Here is an 18,361-nt window from a genome sequence, read left to right as displayed (position 1 = left end):
AGAGGTCCCTTATCAACTTCACCCTAATGGATCCTGCCATATTGGGTATTAGATCTCCATCCAATTACCCAAGCCTCTTAGATTAATGGATCTCCATCTAATAATCTATCATTGACTCTTATTGGATCTCATCCATAGGATCTAATAATTTAGGGGCTTGTTAGATATCTAATAAGATAGAGGCTTCGGTGGATATCTCATATCCGAACCTCTACTCATCGTAATATCTATCATATGTGTGTAACCCTCTAGGCCTAATATTGAGCTGGTCGTGAATCATACTTATTAGAACTCCTTCTAGCTTAGTGAATTATTATCTCTATAATAATTCACTCTACTTATCGATTGCGAATGTACTAGGCCACTATACCATAGTCCCTAGACGATACAGGAGAATTCAATCCGTTGGACCCGTATGTCCTAAGTTATCGTGTACCTATAGTCTCTCATCTATCTAATATCCTAGAGACCGTATACCGGGCGTAGTGCTGTCAGACCCATATGGTTTCTACTCGAGTCTTGCTATAATCGGATTCTCCCGTAGAACTCTTTCTCTCTCAATCCGAATGACCTTGGCCAAAAATTTATCTGAGTAAGAACACATGAGATATTCCTTTTATGACACCGAGAGTAGATGATTCTCTATTGATACTCAATAGTCATTGTAAATTTGGCTGCCACTCCGACCCAACATCCCAATGTCTGATTCCTTCTACTTTAATCGATTTACCTTTTGTGATTGAAGTTAGTCTTACGTCACTCAAAACGTAAATTAGACCATAAACTCATTAATTGATTTCATTATCAAAATATAAGATTCAATAAAAATATCTTAGTTGATGTGAAATAAATGAGTATCTTATATGAAAGTATTTTTTAAAAACACTAATCAATAAGGATTTAAAAAGGTTTATAATAACATTGTATGTATATATATATATATATATATATATATATATATATATATATATATATATATATATATATATATATATATATATTTTATTTTTTATTTTTTTTTAAAGGACTAATCACGTGGAATCGGTGATCAAATTTTGTTGGATGTATATGCTATATATATTTGTATGTATATTTTTTTTTGTCAAAGCAACCGGTAATGGTCATTAGTATCAATCATTGACAATATAAATTTTTTGGATAAGTATAATTGGGCAGTAGCATTCATTTATTTATATATGAGAGAGTTATAATAGTGGGAGAGAGAATACATAGATTCAAGCAAAAGAAGTATCCAAATATCTACTATTTAAAAGGCTACCTACCCATATTACAGCTAAGTTACTTAGAGGTATCTAGTTTGCAATTACTGTATCCTATTTTTGGTATAATATGATTTGATTATGTATTTGATCTTTGATAGGGTTGATTTTATGAGCACGTCTCATGATTATAGAGATGCTCTATTCCTACATTACATCAAAAAAAATTTAATAAAATTATGTCAATAATATCACATGATAAAGTAAAATTATCTTAACGATCATTTTTTATTATTTGTAGATTATTAAAGAGTTAAATTATTTATCGAAGTATAATTAAATTTATATAATTCACCACTTGATGAGGTATCAGATATTAAGGTATTAGATGTACCAATTGTTGAGGTATCAATTGCTAATATATGACCTGAGGGATCACTCACTTAGGTTTATTTTTTTATTGAGCCACTCTAATTATATATTTTTTAGATAATTAAATATTAAGTTTGTTTCTCATTCTGCAATAAGAAACTTATGAAATATTTGATATATGGATGATGTTCCATAAGAGCAATCAAGCTATATGAATCTCAATAGTCTCAATGCAAAAACTATGATATATATATTGACATACTTAAAAAGTTCATGAAATTTGTCTTGGAGCATCATTTGGATAATATAATTATTAAACTAGTATCCAAAAAACTTAAAAAATATGTTAATCGACGATGTAAATATATGATCTATAAATCTTTCCCATGGAACCCTACGATTTCAAAACTCATTAAAAGAAGAAAAAACAAAGGAACTACTATGAAAAATGAGACAACCAAGAATACAACTAAGGATAGCAATTCTAAACCTTTGAAAAATAAGAATTTAAAATTATATATATATAAAATCAGAAAAAAAAGGATAAGGAGATGGATAATTTTTAAACTCACAAGGGGCATTATATAAAAAATTATATAAAAAACTTGATTTCTCTTCTTTACGACGAAGGCCCAAATGAAGATCAAAATCACAAGGGATTATTTGGGCAATTTTCAAAGTTGGGAAAAATAACTCAAAATTTGAAATTATTTTCAATGAATTCATTAACATCGTAGATAAAAACTCTAATTTTAAAAAAACATAAATATCTTTGGATATATATATATATACATAAAATAATTTAAAATATGAATATTTTCTAGGAAATCGTTCTTTTATTTTATATACTTTTTACATCAAACAATTATTTAGTGTAAGTCGGAATTCAAATAAGCGACCGATATATATTCCATATCGGTTTCCGATTTCCTGTTTCCATTATAACAGTTGTCACAGCTGTATTAAGCCTCTCTCTCTCTCTCTCTCTCTCTACGGCTGCACCCCCAATCAAAACAACAGTCTCACCGGCACCACCGCAGTCGCCACCGCTCTCTCGGTGATAATAAGGGGCGCAAGCACAAGTAATTGAGGTCATGGCGTACCTGAGCATGGGTGAGGCCCACCGACGCATCACCGACTACCTCTCCCGCTTCTCTGATGCCGTCTCCTCCCAGGACGCCGCCGTCCTCTCCCCTCTTCTCGCCGTCTCATCCAACTCGGCTTCCCTCCAATCCCTCGCCGATGCCCTCAACGTCTTCCAGGTCCTCCACCACACCCTCCACAGTTGTCGCCCTCCTCGCTTCCTCTCTTCCTCTCACTCGGTTCATCGATTTGTGATTCTTGCGCAGGATTCCAATCGGTTGGTGGGCCAGTTGGAGAGATCCTCCCAGCTCGCGGAAATCCTCTCCCCCCTTCTCCGATGCATCCAGAGCTACCGACTCGGCAGATTCGCGGATGCTTATGTCGTTCTTGAGAAGGCCGCAAAGTACTACTTCGTCTTTTTCTTCTGTCTCTTCGTCTCAAAGATCCCGACTTTGAGAGTTCATGACTGTTTGACATTGGGGATTTTTCAGTGCGTTCTTGCAGGAGTTTCGGAATTGGGAGACTCCGTGGGCAATGGAAGCCTTGTACACTCTGGCGCTAGAGATTCGATTGCTTGCAGAGAAGGTATGTCCAGATATGGAAGGGCATGGTCTTGACGATTTCTTTACTGGGTATTTTCTGGAATTTGGACCTTGTTCACCTTTTTCTTTTTATTCTTGTATTCTTGTAGGCTGATAGAGAGCTGGCTTCGAGTGGGAAGAATCCTGAGAAGCTGCAGGGAGCTGGCTCGTTCCTGATGAGAGTCTTCGGCGCCCTGGCTGTACGTTTCCTCTTTACTTCTAAGATCTGGTAGCACTATATTTTCACAACACGGTGTCTGCTTATCAACGATAGTCATCATTCTTTTTTCTTGAACTATCCTCTTGAAGATATTCTGGGACAAGTTTCCACTTCTTAACCTTTGTAGGTTATTTGTCTATAGAGAAGAGTGTGATTTGCATGTATGACTAGCTTAATTTCCTTCAGTAAGATATTGATATCATTCTTGTATGGTTATTATGCCTTATAACCCTACTTTTGCAAATCAAACATTACTTGATTGCAAGAATACCAGAAGTCTCTTGAAATCAAATAAGACCTAAGAGAACCTTCATAGCTTTTTCTTTACATTAACTCACCAGATTGCCTTTTTAATCTGTAAGGCTATTATATCATAGTAATTAATTTCTTGCTTATTGTTTTATGAACTTAGCCCACATGTATGCTTTAGGTTGTACATATGGACATAGTCTCCATTGCATCTAGAAGAGAATTTTCATTAACTCCATAGCCTATACCTTATGCTTGAATGCTAGAATATCATTGTCATTAAAATGTCATACCCTTGTTAAAGAGTGCCAAGGGAGCCTAGTGTATGCATATGTTTTGATTGTAGTGGTAGAGAATCAACAAAGACGTTTGGCTGTGCAGAAAAAAGGCTTTTAAAACCGAAAAAGGTCTTGGAGATCCTTAATACATTTTCTCCAAGCTAAAAAATCTAACAAATTATATTGTGTGAATGTTAGCTATCGGTTCTTCCGATGGTTCATGTTCTTCAAATGGATATAAAGCAGAATTTATTCATCAACTAGCATGATTGCAATAAGGTCCAGGTATGTCCAACTGTAGATGGGTAGAAAGCGTAGTAGGATAACCCTCATTTCAATCCACACTAGCTAACCAAATCCGCGCACTCTTCAGCCACCTTCTGGATTTTATCAAGGAAACAAGAGGAAGTCCTTCAGATTGTTCTCTAGCTTTTCAAGGAACATTTTATTCCTGATATTCTGAACTAAATTTGAAGAATCATCTTTAATGATAATGTTCTGGTTTGTGGTTGTTGAGGCTCATCTAATCCCTCTCAAAGTGCCCAAGTTTCATGCCTTTCAAAACTTACCCAATAAGGAAATTTGCTATAAGGAGATTTGCCACTCAGGACCATTAGTTACAGTTTGCCACTCACCGGCTTTAATCGCTGGTTCTCCTTTCATCAAGTGAACTTTCTTGACCTTCCAGCATGGGGCGAGTGTCAACCTTAATATATTGCTTGCTACTTAGATGCTTTCAGCAGTTATTGCTTGTAGGAGGCTACCGTGGGCACAATACTGGTACACCAGATGATGCTTCCTTAGTTGTCCTCTTGTACCAGGGAAAGAGCCTGCACCAAATATGGATTGAACTATCTTATGATGTATGCACCCGGCTCATCTACCACTTACCATCGAGTCTAATTGAATTACCCTGTAAAAACAAGATGTCCATTTGTCAGACTTAATAAAAGTTCTACACCTTGGCCAACAGTTCATTTCATTATTGCTTAAATAATTTGAAAATTGATTGGAAATGAATATTTGCATATCTTCACTACAATAATTGGAATTTAGTACATTGCAAGATCTGCTTGCTTAAAAATAAAAAAGATTTGCTTGCTTAAGTTTTTGCTAGTGTTGAGGCTGATTGTTTTTGCCAGATTTAAATATATGGAACAGATGGCAGAAGTTTATCTTTTAGTACTAATGGGCTGCATGTCATTTATCTATTTTTGTTTTTAAGTTTCAACATAAAATTTAATGTTCTGGGAATAACATTTTGTAGGGGAAAGGTCCCAAACGTGCTGGAGCCTTGTACGTGGCCTGCCAACTGTTCAAAGTATATTTCAAGGTTGTTGCATTGCTGAATTTGGATGATCCCTAGTCCAGATGCTAGCCTTTCTTTCTTCTGGTATTAGTGCCATTTCCCAAGTATAATGTTTTATGATCCTGTTAAATGAGCGTTACTTTTTGCAGCTTGGTACAGTGCATCTTTGCCGTAGTGTCATTAGAAGTATTGAAACTGCTCGAATATTTGATTTTGAGGAATTTCCAGTCAAAGACAAGGTTGACATGCTTGACTTCTGTAGAGAAATTCTCTCTATTTTTGCATTTGCTTCAGTTTATTGTTCACTTCCTAACTCAGTCCACATGTAATGTCAACCTTGCACAGGTCACTTACATGTATTATACAGGCCGTTTGGAAGTATACAATGAAAACTTTCTTGTTGTAAGTACTTCTTGGAAATTAAATTTTTTTATACATTTCGATGTGAGTTTTTAATATCTTTATTGTTTTTTATGTTGTGTCTTTAAAATAGACATTTAAAATTGAGATGTCACTTGTTTTAACCCTTGCTTGATATGCCATGATTATAATAACATTGTTCACCTACAATACATCATTCAGCAATAATATTTTCCTAATTTTTTTTGTCCTGACAATGGAAACCTAACTCCTAATGTGTCTGTCACTACATGCCATGAAAGAAAATGCAAAAGCATATGCCAGAATGGAAGATTGATATTATCAGTCTGTCATGATCATTCTAGCATAGCCAAATTGATCACTTGCAAGTGCAGAGGCATGGTAGGGTTTGCTTGCGAATGCATCATGGTCCTGGTGATTTAATTGTATTACATATGCAGCCAAGTTGTTATATGCAAATGAGAATGTTATAGGAAAATGCTATCTCTTCAAATCTATATGTTCATATGCTTTTCCGTGAATGTCGCTTGACACAATTCTTTCTAACTTTTGTGATGGAGCAGGCTGATCAAAAACTGACATATGCCTTGATGCATTCCAGTCCTAGGAAAGAGGCTAACAAAAGGTATGATTAAGCATATTATATTATATATTCCTCTCATACCTTCTACTTGCCGCATGAAAATGTTAACGCATGAGCAATTTCGATAATACATAAATAAATTTCTAAGGTCAGGTCTATATTCTTATAACAGGATTTTTTGACAAATTTTATTCTTTCTGGCACTGTCATGAATAGGATGCTAAGTCATGAGTATTTCACAAAATATTTGAGGAACCAAACTGTATGTCATTGTATACTAATTTGTGGAATTTACTCTTAAATAGGATGATTCTGAAATATCTCATTCCTGTGAAGCTTTCAATTGGTATCTTGCCTAAACAGTGGCTTATAGAGAAGTACAATCTGATTGAGGTACAATTCTTTAACATCTCATACTGTTTCTTCATTGTCAAATTGCTTATGCCTAAAGAAGACTTTAAAAGTTTGAAAGTTTGATGTGTTCTTTCTCCCTTAGTTGGCTCTACTCTTTATTTTAGATATGACCATGGTAACTGAGCATTAGGACACAACGGTTCTAGCAATCTAAAGCATTTTCATGCCCATGAACTACAATTATACTACATGACCTTCATAATCGTGAAAATTGCCAACAGCCATTATGGTAAAAAAACCATTCATTTGTCTGAAAATTTATTGTCCTTTGAATCTTCAATGAAATAAGAACCAATTGTAAAAGAAACTATCAAGAATTTAATTGAAATTCTACATCAAACTATTTCTTGAACATGCACCATAAGCAGTTAACTTGTCAGATATACACATCAATCATTACATAGTAAAACACTAACTCACATTTCAATATAAACATACAAGAAATAAGATTAAACACCTACATAAATCTTACAAAGTAACTTCTAGCACAAGAAATAAAAATGTGCATCATTCTATTATTCCAAAAGAATCAATAATAACAAGCTAAGGACACATATTTTAATAATATATAAGCAATTCATAAAATACATAAATTTTGATATTGACATAACACTAAATTTTTTTTGTTAAATTACAGAAAGATATTTTTAAAGTTTCCTATTCAAGACAACAGATCACTTATTCCAAGTTCCAAGTAATAACTGAAACACATCATCAAGGTTTAAGATCTTGGTTCGATGTCAATTTCTATCGGTGGTCAGACCAGTACTGTACTATTAGCGACATGGGACTGATACTAAGTATGGGTTGATGCTGCTCGGACCAAATAGAAAGAAGAACTGAAAGAGGAAGATGACGGTGATGAGGATGAGGAGATGACGACACATATCGGACGAGTCCGACAGCGATGGTGACACGAGGAGACAATATCTGGGAGGGTGAGGGGAGGATACGAATACCAAGGTAGTGACAGAGGAGGCAGAGGCTGTGGTCAAGGTGACAAAAAAGCAAGAGAAGAGGGAAACTACTATCGGCAGTTGTGTAGGTGTCTGCTGCTGTTTTCAGCACCCATATTTTAAAATTTAAAAGTTCTCTACTTCGAGTTAGGCTAATTCACATGGTCCATGTGCAGGTCAACAGCTGTTGAAAGATGCCCATATATTTTAAAAAATAAAAATTAAAATGTTCCTCCGTTTTGTATTGAACCAAGTGAAATTGCTCAGGCCATGTGTTGGTCCCTGTCAGACCAATAAATACTTAGAGAGAGAGAGAGAGATTAGTTTGTGATTTGATTGCTTATCAATCAATCGAATTAAGATTTAGGTCTAGTTAAGTTCAATCAAACTGATCAGGTATCACAAAGGAACTACATGTAATTATGCTATTTGCTCATATAGAGAGCTATGGTTGTTCTACATGTTATAGTTTGTTTTGGAAAGCAGTGCATTTAGAAGAGTGCATTCACTTGTAGTTGATTTATTTGATATATTATTAGTATGAATGGTTCACGCACAGTTACTCACAGGAGTACAGATCGAACTGGCTATATGGTGAAAAATTCATTTATATTATTAACAGGAATTGTGATTCTACAGAGACTAAATCTTCTCACATAGTCAGCTGTGGGATCATGAGAATTCTTAGAATGACACAATGGTTTTGGTGTTGAAATGCTCTTTTAGTTCCTTATAAATCAATGGTTTTGTATGTGTTGGAATTTCAGAAGTATCACTTTCCTTGATTGATCTTTGTACTTTTGCAGTATGGTGAAGTTGTTAATGCAATTAAAAAGGGAGATCTAAGACTACTCAGGCAAGCTCTTCGGGAGCACGAGGACAGGTGTGTTTCATACTTATTCTTTCGGAAAAACTCTTGGTAATGGAATTCCCACTTTTAATTTTTCTGGACCATCAGATTCTTAAGATCAGGTGTTTACCTTGTTTTGGAGAAGCTGGAGCTCCTGGTGTATCAAAGACTGATAAAGAAAATGTAAGTTCGCCCTGATACTCCATATAAACTTATGGTTTCATGACTGTATCAAGTCTCAATAGCAATTGCTCTTCCACAGTTATGTACTTCAAAAACAGAAGGATCCTAGTAAAGCACATCAAGTAAAGTTGGAAATCATAGTGAAAGCCTTGAAATGGCTTGAATTGGACATGGACATCGATGAGGTACTCTCAATCGTCCTTTGCATGTTCCATTTGATATTTATCATAACGCCTTTCCGAGCTGATCAAGTGCCCTACTTTGTAATTTGTAGGTGGAGTGTATAGTGGCCATTCTTATCTATAAGAATCTTATCAAGGGTTACATTGCCCACAAAAGCAAAGTTGTTGTCCTCAGCAAACAAGATCCATTCCCCAAATTGAATGGCAAGCCTATCGGTTCATAGTCGATCATGAGTTGCTGAACTAACTTATTTTTTACATAGTAATTCAGTGCCTACAATTTTAGTATAGAAGATTTAATAATCAGGTCAGCCCTTCTACTGGTGCTTTTACATGTATTTTATTTTCAGAATTGGATTCGTCTTGACCCCCTTATATGTTGGATGAAATTGACGAGTCTACTGAGCAAGAAGAAGGAATTACTGACAAGATATATCGCTATTTAATTTCCAATATCTCCGATTAGTTGTCTTTAATGCCAATCTTATTTCAGTAGATGTAAAATTACAAGTTAGAGTTGAAAATCTAATATGTATTATTTTTAAAAAGATTGCTTATATTCTAAAAATATTAGGAAGGTTTTTGATATTTTATATTTTTAATTGTTTTTCATAAGTATTTAGTTTACAGGCTTATATGATAAAATAAAATATAGAGGAGCGATATGAGAATTATTAATTTTAGGGGTAAATTCGTATGTAATTTGGTCTATAAAAATTGCATGGTGTTCACTTTTGTCATTAAGGTGATTCTGTATTTGTTGGTTATTTTCCAGTAATTAATATAAGCCATTTTAGTGATCATACGAGACATCATAGCTCATATTAAAGTCATCGAGATTGTCGACGAAGAAAAGTATCTTTTTGATTTGTTGGACAAGTGTAAGGACAGGGACCAAATTGGTTCCTTGAGACAAAAGCCTTCTCTCCTTTACGCTTCTGGAAGATGTTGGAAAGTTGAACGTAGCGATGCTGCCGTTTGCAAGTCGACGTTCTTCTTGAGATGCTCTTTATTATTTAATTAGATAAAATATATTATAAATATAATTATCAGATAATAAAAATAATAATTATGATAAAATTCCTTAATATACAAAACATACAATAAGATCCGACATCGACGCACCACGTGCGTCACCCACCCCCAACAAGTAAGCCGGCCACGATCTGAACTCGGCGTCGCCAAAGTTGGCGCACACGTCGAACTACTTTTCGCTTTCAGACGTAATGATTGGACTCTTCTAAGGCTTATGACACGGTGTTGTTGACGGGGGCCCACTTTACGTTTGGATTTTGAATCGGTATTTCAATTTTACATCGCGCAAAATAGCGTAACAAATTTACACACGAAGCTTTGATACGCTGTGCATGGTTGCGATCATCGACGTCCATCTTTCGCGGTCCGAATCGTAACGACTACGTGGCGGAGCAGCTGGCCCCCGCAGTTTCCTCACGATTCGAACCCGAGCTGTTACATCTTGCACGCGTGGACCCCACGACCTTTCCTTCCTCGAAGCCGCTCCCCCCCACAGCTACAACGACCGCGTGACTACGTTAATTTTATTGCACGAGCGAAAGGTCGTAGTAGAAACGGAACACGCTTTGGCGTCGTCAAACCCGGACAAAAGCAACGCGACGATGGGGAACGTAAATGACACCGCGTCACCCCCCCCTTTCTCTAGTCTTCTTATTTTGTTTTACAGCCAGTTTGGCCTATATAAAAAACGATGACGACGACGATGACTCCAGTCCAACAAGGAAACCATGCCCTCCTCTCTCCCCCTCTCGCCCTTCCTTCTCTTCTTCTTCTTTCTCGCATCCCCCACCGACGCCTTCTTTTCCTCCCTCCTCGCGGCCACCGGCGATGCCCCTCGGTTCGCTGAGGCCCCGCACTTCCGCAACGGCGTCCGATGCCCGTCGATTTCCGCTGGCGCCGGCCGCGCCGCCGCCTGCGACCCCTCGCATGTCCACATCGCCATGACCCTCGACGCCCAGTACCTTCGCGGCTCCGTCGCCGCCGTCCACTCCATCCTCAAGCACAGCTCCTGCCCCGACACCCTCTTTTTCCATTTCTTCGCTCCCGCCGGCGGCCGCGTCGGCGGCGATGACCTTTCCCGCCTTCTTGGCTCCACCGTTCGCTCCGTATTCCCGGCCCTCCGTTTCGAGGTGTACCCCTTCCGGGCGGAGCTGGTCAGTGGCCTCATCTCCTCCTCCGTCCGCGTGGCCCTCCAGAACCCGCTCAACTATGTCCGCGCCTACCTCGCGGACCTGATCGACTCCTGCGTCCAGCGCGTCGTCTACCTTGACTCTGACGTCATCGTCGTCGATGACGTTCGCCGTCTCTGGGACGACGCCGCCGCCCGCCTCGACTCCGCCGCCGCCGTCGTCGCCGCTCCGGAGTACTGCCACGCCAACTTCACCCGCTACTTCGCGCCCACCTTTTGGGCGGAAGGCGGCGCGCAGGCCTTCGCCGGGCGGCGTCACCGGCCCTGCTACTTCAACACCGGGGTGATGGTGATGGACCTCCGCCGGTGGCGGGCCGGAGGGTACCGCCGCCGGATCGAGCGGTGGATGGAGGTGCAGCGGGAGCGTCGGATCTACGAGCTGGGCTCGCTGCCGCCCTTCCTGCTGGTTTTCGCCGGGGAGGTGGAGGGTTTGGAGCACCGGTGGAACCAGCACGGTCTCGGCGGCGACAACCTCACCGGAGAGTGCCGGAGGCTCCACCCCGGCCCAGTCAGCCTGATGCACTGGAGCGGAAAGGGGAAGCCATGGGATCGCCTAGACGCCGGTAACCCCTGCCCGGTCGACCAACTCTGGAAGCCATACGACCTCTACGTCCGGCCATCCTCCGGTACCTCCTCCATCGCCACCACATGAACCTCCTCCTACCTTTCTTCGTCTGGTAGCGTCTTATCACATTCGGATTCTTTGTTCCCTTCAATTCCATTAAGAGCGGCGGCGAAGGCAGCTCGCCACCGCCGGCGTTGACGATGTACAGATGAGAACGGACACATAGAAACGATGCATCGGCTCATTAGGTCGGTTCACGGGGTTCAAAGATTGATTTGAATCTCTCATCACATTCCTTCCTTCCTTCGATTCAATTTTTGTTATTTGCTCATTAAATTCCTGTATAAAAAAGAAGATTCAATTGATATATCGATCCACCATTCATTCGTTCTAGCTTAGTATATGTCTGTGTTGTCGCTCTTCTCCTCTCTCTCTGTGCATGATGGAAAATGAGGCAGGAATGACTACATGGTTGGTGAGGGGAAGAATCCAATAGATGATGCTTTCCCTTTCCAGCACATACTGTTGGGACAGCCTGGAGATGTCTGGACTCAACTCATAGTATCTGAAGGTGAGACAAGCCAGCTTGGAAGAGAACAAATAATAGAAGTTTGTTTTCTAAGAAAAGAAAATAAAAGAAAAATAGGACATGAGCTTGCATCAATATATTCTCAAAATTAGGCATAGGATAAATAATATTAACCTCAAATCGCCTAGAGACAGATGCTAATTTAATTGTTTCCAGATAGATTAATTACCTCAACTAAATAAAACTTAGTTGTTTTCTTTCCGAATGCTATAGTAAAACTAAAATTTATTAATTCAAAAAAAAATAAGTTTGTGTCAATCAAATATAAACATGTTTTTAATAAATATTAAATAAGTTAAAATATTATATAAAATCTATAAGTAATTTGTTAAAACAATTATATTGAATTAATATTGGATGGTGGTGGCGATGACAGCAACAAGCAGTTGCTGACCACGTCGAAGTCAACGAAACAAAGATGCGACGTGTGCTTCGTTGGATCTGCTTTAAGATCTGCATTGGCCAATTCCGTAGGATCCAGTCCAATCGTGCGCTTTATGTAGCCTTATCCAGTCAATTTGTACCACGTGGTCTCCCTTCACCCAAGTCTAGATTCTTCTGGAATTTACGGTGATGGCCTCCGACAGCAAACAGTCTCGTACAAGACAAGTTATGCATCATATTTGACGGCGACACTAATGAACGAATTAGTCGAATGAATTCCCTCATATTTTTAAGAGATGAATTCACCAATAATCTTCTCCCATTTGGATCCCTCATTAGAGCTTTGATATCGTTTAAATAAAATATTTATTAATTCAGGAAGCATTTTTCCCAATTTTATAATATTTTAAATATTTTACAGAAACTAATTTAATCGACTATTAAGTACAAAAAAAAGATTATTTGGTAAAACGAATATGAAACATTTATTCTTCAAATAAGGTAAGATATTTATTTTTGCTTATATAAATAATCAAAAGATTATTTGATGGAGGGAGTCTTTCTTATCATATTAATATTATTATTTTCTTGTTATCCTCACATCACATCACTTTAAGCGTCGAAATTTTCCATAATTAAGTTGGAAAATGATATGACTTTTCGCCAAGGCACCTTTCGAGGTGACTAAAGTTGGACTTCCTTCCCATTATGATGTCTGATTGGGTAATTAGATTACATCGCGAGGGTCTTTTTCGTAATCTGACGCTATGGATGTGTGCTTCGGCCCTCGCAGAAATCGGGGGAGGGGGAGAACTCTGTGGGGGCAAAAATCTTTCCTTTTCGCCATATTAGGGTTTTCTTTATAAAAGGGAAGAAGAGGGAAACGGGCGGCTAATACCATGGGCTACGGCGCGATGGCTAACGGTGCTTCCGTTCCTGCCTTGATCTCGCGCGACGCCGCCAAGAAAAAGAGGGTGAGAATAGATTCAGATCACTTCTTCCGAATAAAATACAGGGAATAGTTTGTTGAAATTGTTCTGATCGCCCGCTTAATGGTTTGCGTTTCAGACGAATCGCTCGGCGAAGTTGAAGCAGTGCAAGCTTGATGTGCGCCGCGAGCAGTGGCTTTCTCAAGGTTTGGTTCCCGCATACATTTTTCCCTTTTGTTTAGATCACTCCTTTGATTCTTCTTCTTCTTCTTCTTCTTCTTCTGGTGTTGGGATCAGTCAGGAGCAAGGATGATTGCAAGATTTTGAGCACGGCCGCCTCTTCTCCTGTCGACCATTCGCCGCGGCCTCGGGCTGATGAGAACGACGCGAAGACGAGGATCAGAGAAGAAGATGCGACCACCACGCATGGGAGCGGTGATTCGGACTTCCCAAATCCCCACGTTTCCCGGGGTAACAGAACGAGTATAAGCAGCGGAAGTAGCATGGAGTCCAGCTCACCAAGTGTCAGCGATGACGACGAGGAGGCAGCGGGTCAGGCAAGGGGCGAAAGCGGGGTCCTTGATGATTGGGAGGCGGTTGCCGATGCCTTGTCCGAAGCCAATGATTGCGACAACCACGACCCGGATCCTGTAGTGCCGGCGGCTGTTCAGCCTGCTGCTTCTGCTGGCATGCCAAATGAGCCTCCTCGAGATGGGGGCACCACGAAGCCGGAGCCCATCCGGAGCACCTCCAGAGCTTGGAGGCCGGACGATGCGTCTCGGCCCCGGAGCCTTCCTAGTATCTCGAAGCAGTGGAGCTTCCCATCTAACACACAACGGCACGGCTGGGCTTCCCAACAGAAGGGCATCCTTTCATTTCCGTGTCCGCGCCCGTGCCCGTGCCCGTGCCCTATCTGTTATGAGGACTTGGATTCCACGGACTCGAGCTTCTTCCCCTGTTCGTGCGGTTTCCGTCTCTGCCTCTTCTGCCACAAGAGGATCCTCGAGGCCGATGGGCGTTGCCCTGGCTGCAGGAAACAATACGACAACACGTCAGGTGGAGCGCTGGCCATGAATACTGTTGGCACACCGCCAATTCCACCGTGGTTGTCCCGTTCTTTTAGCATGAGTTCAAGATCTTGGAACAGGGAACATTAGATATGCAAGTTGCGACTAGTGTCTAACTATTTGAGAAAATCTTGATCTTTCAAATAGAATGATTTGTGAATATGAATCAGAATCTGTACAATGGTATCAAAAAGGAACTCGAGTCTTTGAGTTGCTATTTATAAAGATCCATAGTCATATGTGTCAGTGTCAAGAACCTCTGTTGATACTGTGGAGGACATGAATAACAGTTATATTAAACTGCCAGAATTTGATAACCAATGTTATTGTTTAAGCTCGTTCAGTCATTTGTTCTCTGTTAATATTAATGTTAATGTTATCAAACCCTGTGTTCTCTGTTCAGTCCTGTGTATGATGTCATTTATGCATAATTGATCTTTATATTTTCCCCTCTAATAGTAGAAATTTGCTACCTTGCAGCAGATTCAGTTTTCGCATTAATTTTATTTGGTAAAATGGTTCCTGAGATTCATTTTCCTAGTTAGAAAAAGGTGTCTTTTGCTTTGTTTGGTCTTTTTTACTTATATCTGTAGCCATACACTATCGTATTTTGGATAATCTGTCTCAAGTGAGTCATTCATGAAAGCTTACCTGGTAAAATTTTGCATGTCAGCGATCTTATCTTCTGGATTTTGAAGGATGTCATGAAGCTCCATGTTGCTTCTTGAGGTATACCACTTTTGATATTGTCTTTACCATGTCATCGAATTGAACTGACTTAGATTTCTTCTTTCATGTATTTGTAATGGTAGCGATTTCCATTCATGCAATGTTGTTGACATTTTGGCAGGAATATTGTGCTGTTTGAGTTTCCTGGCCTAGTAATTTGGTTTTTAACTTTAGTTCTTGATCTGACTGCTTGTTTCTGTTTATTGTAACCAGATATTGATCATCCAGGAACTGTCTGCTTGTAGTGTATTGTTTTATTGAAAAGAATGGCATATTTGATTTAGACTTATTCAGCTTACAAATCTGAAAGTTAGTTGTTGCTAAATGTGAACCATATAGAATAGAGAACGAAACAAGTTTGACTGAGAAATTATGAAGATATTATAACGATATGTATGTATACGTGGGGCACACGAGGTGTTGAAGGCCTTGATTAAACTGTATGTTTCATACTGAGGATTTATCTTAGCAATTTTAATACTGAAAAGCAAGTAAAATGTGTATATATATTTTTTATTTGACAAAAAGGCTTAAGCGCTAGGGTTGTTCATTATTGGATGACCAAAGCAAATAAAGAAAAAAAAGGAAAGAAAGCTAATTTATTTAATAAATAAAGGTGTTGCTAGGGTGTAAGAGTGATTATGAGGCCAGAAAACGTTCTTGATCATGGTGGGAGTGGTAAAAATATGTGGAACCATTATAATTTTTTTCTTAATTGAATAATGTTTTATTAGTTTGTTTTTTCAATTTTTATAAATTGTCAAATGCCATTATCTTTTATAATTCTTCATCAGTTATCAAAATTGCTCAAGTAAAAGAAAAGAAAAGAAAAGAAAAGAAGCCAAATAAAAGGAATGAGACAAATATTAGGCTTCATTGGAGAATTTAAGGTTTTAGGAAGGCAATACATCTTGGTCTTGATTGAAGATTTCAGGGGTTCATTGAATTATTTCATTTCTATGAGGAAGTTTTATAATAATTGAAGAATGACAAACCAAAAGAAGAAAAGATGAAATGATTGATATGTTTTGATTTATGATATGTTATTTTATTTATTGTATTCTTCTTTATTTTTTTAGTTCTTTTTTCTTATATTCAATGAGCTATAAAAAGAGGAAAATGGATTGTAATTGGAACATGAATAAATGATGAATGAATGGATGAATACTAGTTTCTTCACATCACAATATGAGTGAGTGGTGTGAGAACATATTCTTTTCTTGATGGTCTGATTTCATCATTCATGTGTGGAATATGTGAAGGTGTGAGATTTTCATTTCTGGATGTTACTCCCAGAGCTAGAGTGGGCATAGTAGTTCTTATATTTTTCTTTCATCTCAAGTACTATCTTGTTTACTCTATTTTATACCTATCCTAGAAAAAAGTTTTAGTTTATTCTAGGATTTCACAATCAATAGATTGTTTAGTGACTAGACCTTCCTATTAGGGTATTCTCTAATTCAAGGATGACCGACATGGATAAATCATAATTAGCAAGATCATTATTGGGATTGGATCAGCTTACTAGGGCATAACTGAGATTGACAGATTCAGAAAATTCGATCTATGGGATTGGGATACTTCAAGAAAATATTTAATGAAATATCAAAAAATGATATAAAATTTGTGAAAATGAGATATTTCATATTAAAAGATTTCTTAACCTGCATATTTCATTAATATTATTTTTAAATACGTGATCCTAGAATTAACACCGAAGATCAATCAATTAAAAGTAACTGGCACAGATGGCCTAGATCTGCCTTTTGATGTATGATCAGGTTACATAACCAATCTTCAGTAGTGCTCTTCTATCTTGCCATCTATGCTCTCCATTCTTAACAGAAAAGAGATCTGGATTAATGGTACTCATTTGGAAGATATATGCTTATCAGTAATCCTCATAAGGTTATCTCATTCCACTTGGCAATAATTTCACAATTAAAGCGATCCATTCTTTCCCGAAGGTAATCTCATTTGCTTTCTATCTTTTGCTATTCTTGGATTTTCTGGATCTCATGCATGAAGACTCAAGAATCCTGGTTGGCTTCACTGTTTTTTCTTTTCTGGTCTTTACAAATAGTCTGTCATCTGTAGGTAGCTTTTGACGTGCTTGGTAACGGTGATTGATATCTTCATAAATTAAATTGGTGAAATTGCCTTTAGGATCTATTTATCTCTTCCTGTTGCATTCTTAATGATGAAGTTACTTTTCAGCTGATCTTTATTCAGTATATATTAATTTCTTGTCTGAACATAGCATCTGATCTTGTTTTCTTTTCTTTCTTATAGATTTCGCTTTGTCTCTTGTCATCAATCCCTTGGGCTTCAATCTTTTAGCAAAATCTCCCACTTGGGGTGTGCATTCTGCTGGTTGTCAGAGAGGTGACCAAATCTGATGCTGAGATGATGCTTGTATGGCAAATTGTTTAGCAGCATATAAAAGTAACTTCTACACAATTTGAATTCTCTATGAGTTTTGGAAATTGCTGTCTGGATGCATCAACTTAATTTGCATTAATGGGTCAGATCTGCTTACCTTAATGCCTTCTGAGCTTTTAGTTCTGCCATCAAAACTCTATTGCTCCCTTTACCCTTCCCTTGAGCCCTTAAACCTGTATTTGTGCTTAATGGACAAGCCCATATCAATCAGGGAGTGTTGCCTGATAAACGGTGTTGATGATTGTGATTCATGTAAGAACACGATTTACCTGTTTATTTATATTCCATGAAAAATGTGGATATGTCCAATGATCTTCACTTTTGTCTCCTGGGATTCTGTGGCCACAACAAAACAGGATGGTTTTAGACATCCAGAATTTGCATACCTATTTACAAGTGATTTAAGGTTAATTTCATTAAATAAATTTTAATGTATAAAATATCAATTTGATGATGATATTGTATTATAATTATTTTGGTAATACCCATCTAACAAATTTTAATGTTAAATGCATATTCCTTCAAATATTTATAATTAACTCATATTGATCACAATGGTTTACAAAACCTT

The 18,361-nt window shown here is 38.2% G+C and overlaps 3 protein-coding genes across 3 annotated transcripts; all 3 read left to right on the top strand.

Annotated features, from left to right (window-relative positions):
• Nucleotides 1-2,568: 2,568 nt before the first annotated feature.
• Nucleotides 2,569-9,316, top strand: LOC135679131 (enhanced ethylene response protein 5-like). Its single transcript, XM_065192562.1, has 13 exons — nucleotides 2,569-2,854; nucleotides 2,942-3,078; nucleotides 3,167-3,260; nucleotides 3,367-3,456; nucleotides 5,271-5,336; nucleotides 5,462-5,551; nucleotides 5,658-5,714; nucleotides 6,257-6,318; nucleotides 6,582-6,669; nucleotides 8,453-8,529; nucleotides 8,605-8,679; nucleotides 8,759-8,864; nucleotides 8,954-9,316. The coding sequence occupies exons 1-13, from the start codon at nucleotides 2,687-2,689 to the stop codon at nucleotides 9,083-9,085; spliced, it is 1,242 nt and encodes a 413-aa protein (XP_065048634.1). The 5' UTR covers nucleotides 2,569-2,686; the 3' UTR covers nucleotides 9,086-9,316.
• A 1,274-nt stretch (nucleotides 9,317-10,590) lies between these two features.
• Nucleotides 10,591-12,043, top strand: LOC103992170 (probable galacturonosyltransferase-like 6). Its single transcript, XM_009411776.3, has one exon. The coding sequence runs from the start codon at nucleotides 10,625-10,627 to the stop codon at nucleotides 11,735-11,737; it is 1,113 nt and encodes a 370-aa protein (XP_009410051.1). The 5' UTR covers nucleotides 10,591-10,624; the 3' UTR covers nucleotides 11,738-12,043.
• Nucleotides 12,044-13,399: 1,356 nt separating this feature from the next.
• Nucleotides 13,400-14,940, top strand: LOC135679130 (uncharacterized). Its single transcript, XM_065192561.1, has 3 exons — nucleotides 13,400-13,597; nucleotides 13,692-13,758; nucleotides 13,850-14,940. Exons 1-3 carry the CDS (start codon nucleotides 13,523-13,525, stop codon nucleotides 14,707-14,709), a joined length of 1,002 nt encoding a protein of 333 aa, XP_065048633.1. The 5' UTR covers nucleotides 13,400-13,522; the 3' UTR covers nucleotides 14,710-14,940.
• The last annotated feature ends 3,421 nt before the right edge of the window (nucleotides 14,941-18,361 follow it).

Source organism: Musa acuminata, chromosome BXJ1-7 (assembly GCF_036884655.1).
Source record: "Musa acuminata AAA Group cultivar baxijiao chromosome BXJ1-7, Cavendish_Baxijiao_AAA, whole genome shotgun sequence".
Taxonomy (NCBI): Eukaryota; Viridiplantae; Streptophyta; class Magnoliopsida; order Zingiberales; family Musaceae; genus Musa; species Musa acuminata.
The sequence above is the reverse complement of the archived record's forward strand: the minus strand, read 5'-3'. Positions and strand labels throughout refer to the sequence as shown.

Coding starts and splice junctions, on each gene's coding strand:
- LOC135679131 (XM_065192562.1), top strand. CDS start 2,687: ATGGCGTACCTGAGCATGGGTGAGGCCCACCGACGCATCACCGACTAC. Junction 3,079..3,166: donor GTTCTTGAGAAGGCCGCAAA/GTACTACTTCGT, acceptor GGGATTTTTCAG/TGCGTTCTTGCAGGAGTTTC. Junction 3,457..5,270: donor GAGTCTTCGGCGCCCTGGCT/GTACGTTTCCTC, acceptor AACATTTTGTAG/GGGAAAGGTCCCAAACGTGC.
- LOC103992170 (XM_009411776.3), top strand. CDS start 10,625: ATGCCCTCCTCTCTCCCCCTCTCGCCCTTCCTTCTCTTCTTCTTCTTT.
- LOC135679130 (XM_065192561.1), top strand. CDS start 13,523: ATGGGCTACGGCGCGATGGCTAACGGTGCTTCCGTTCCTGCCTTGATC. Junction 13,598..13,691: donor ACGCCGCCAAGAAAAAGAGG/GTGAGAATAGAT, acceptor TTTGCGTTTCAG/ACGAATCGCTCGGCGAAGTT. Junction 13,759..13,849: donor CGAGCAGTGGCTTTCTCAAG/GTTTGGTTCCCG, acceptor TGTTGGGATCAG/TCAGGAGCAAGGATGATTGC.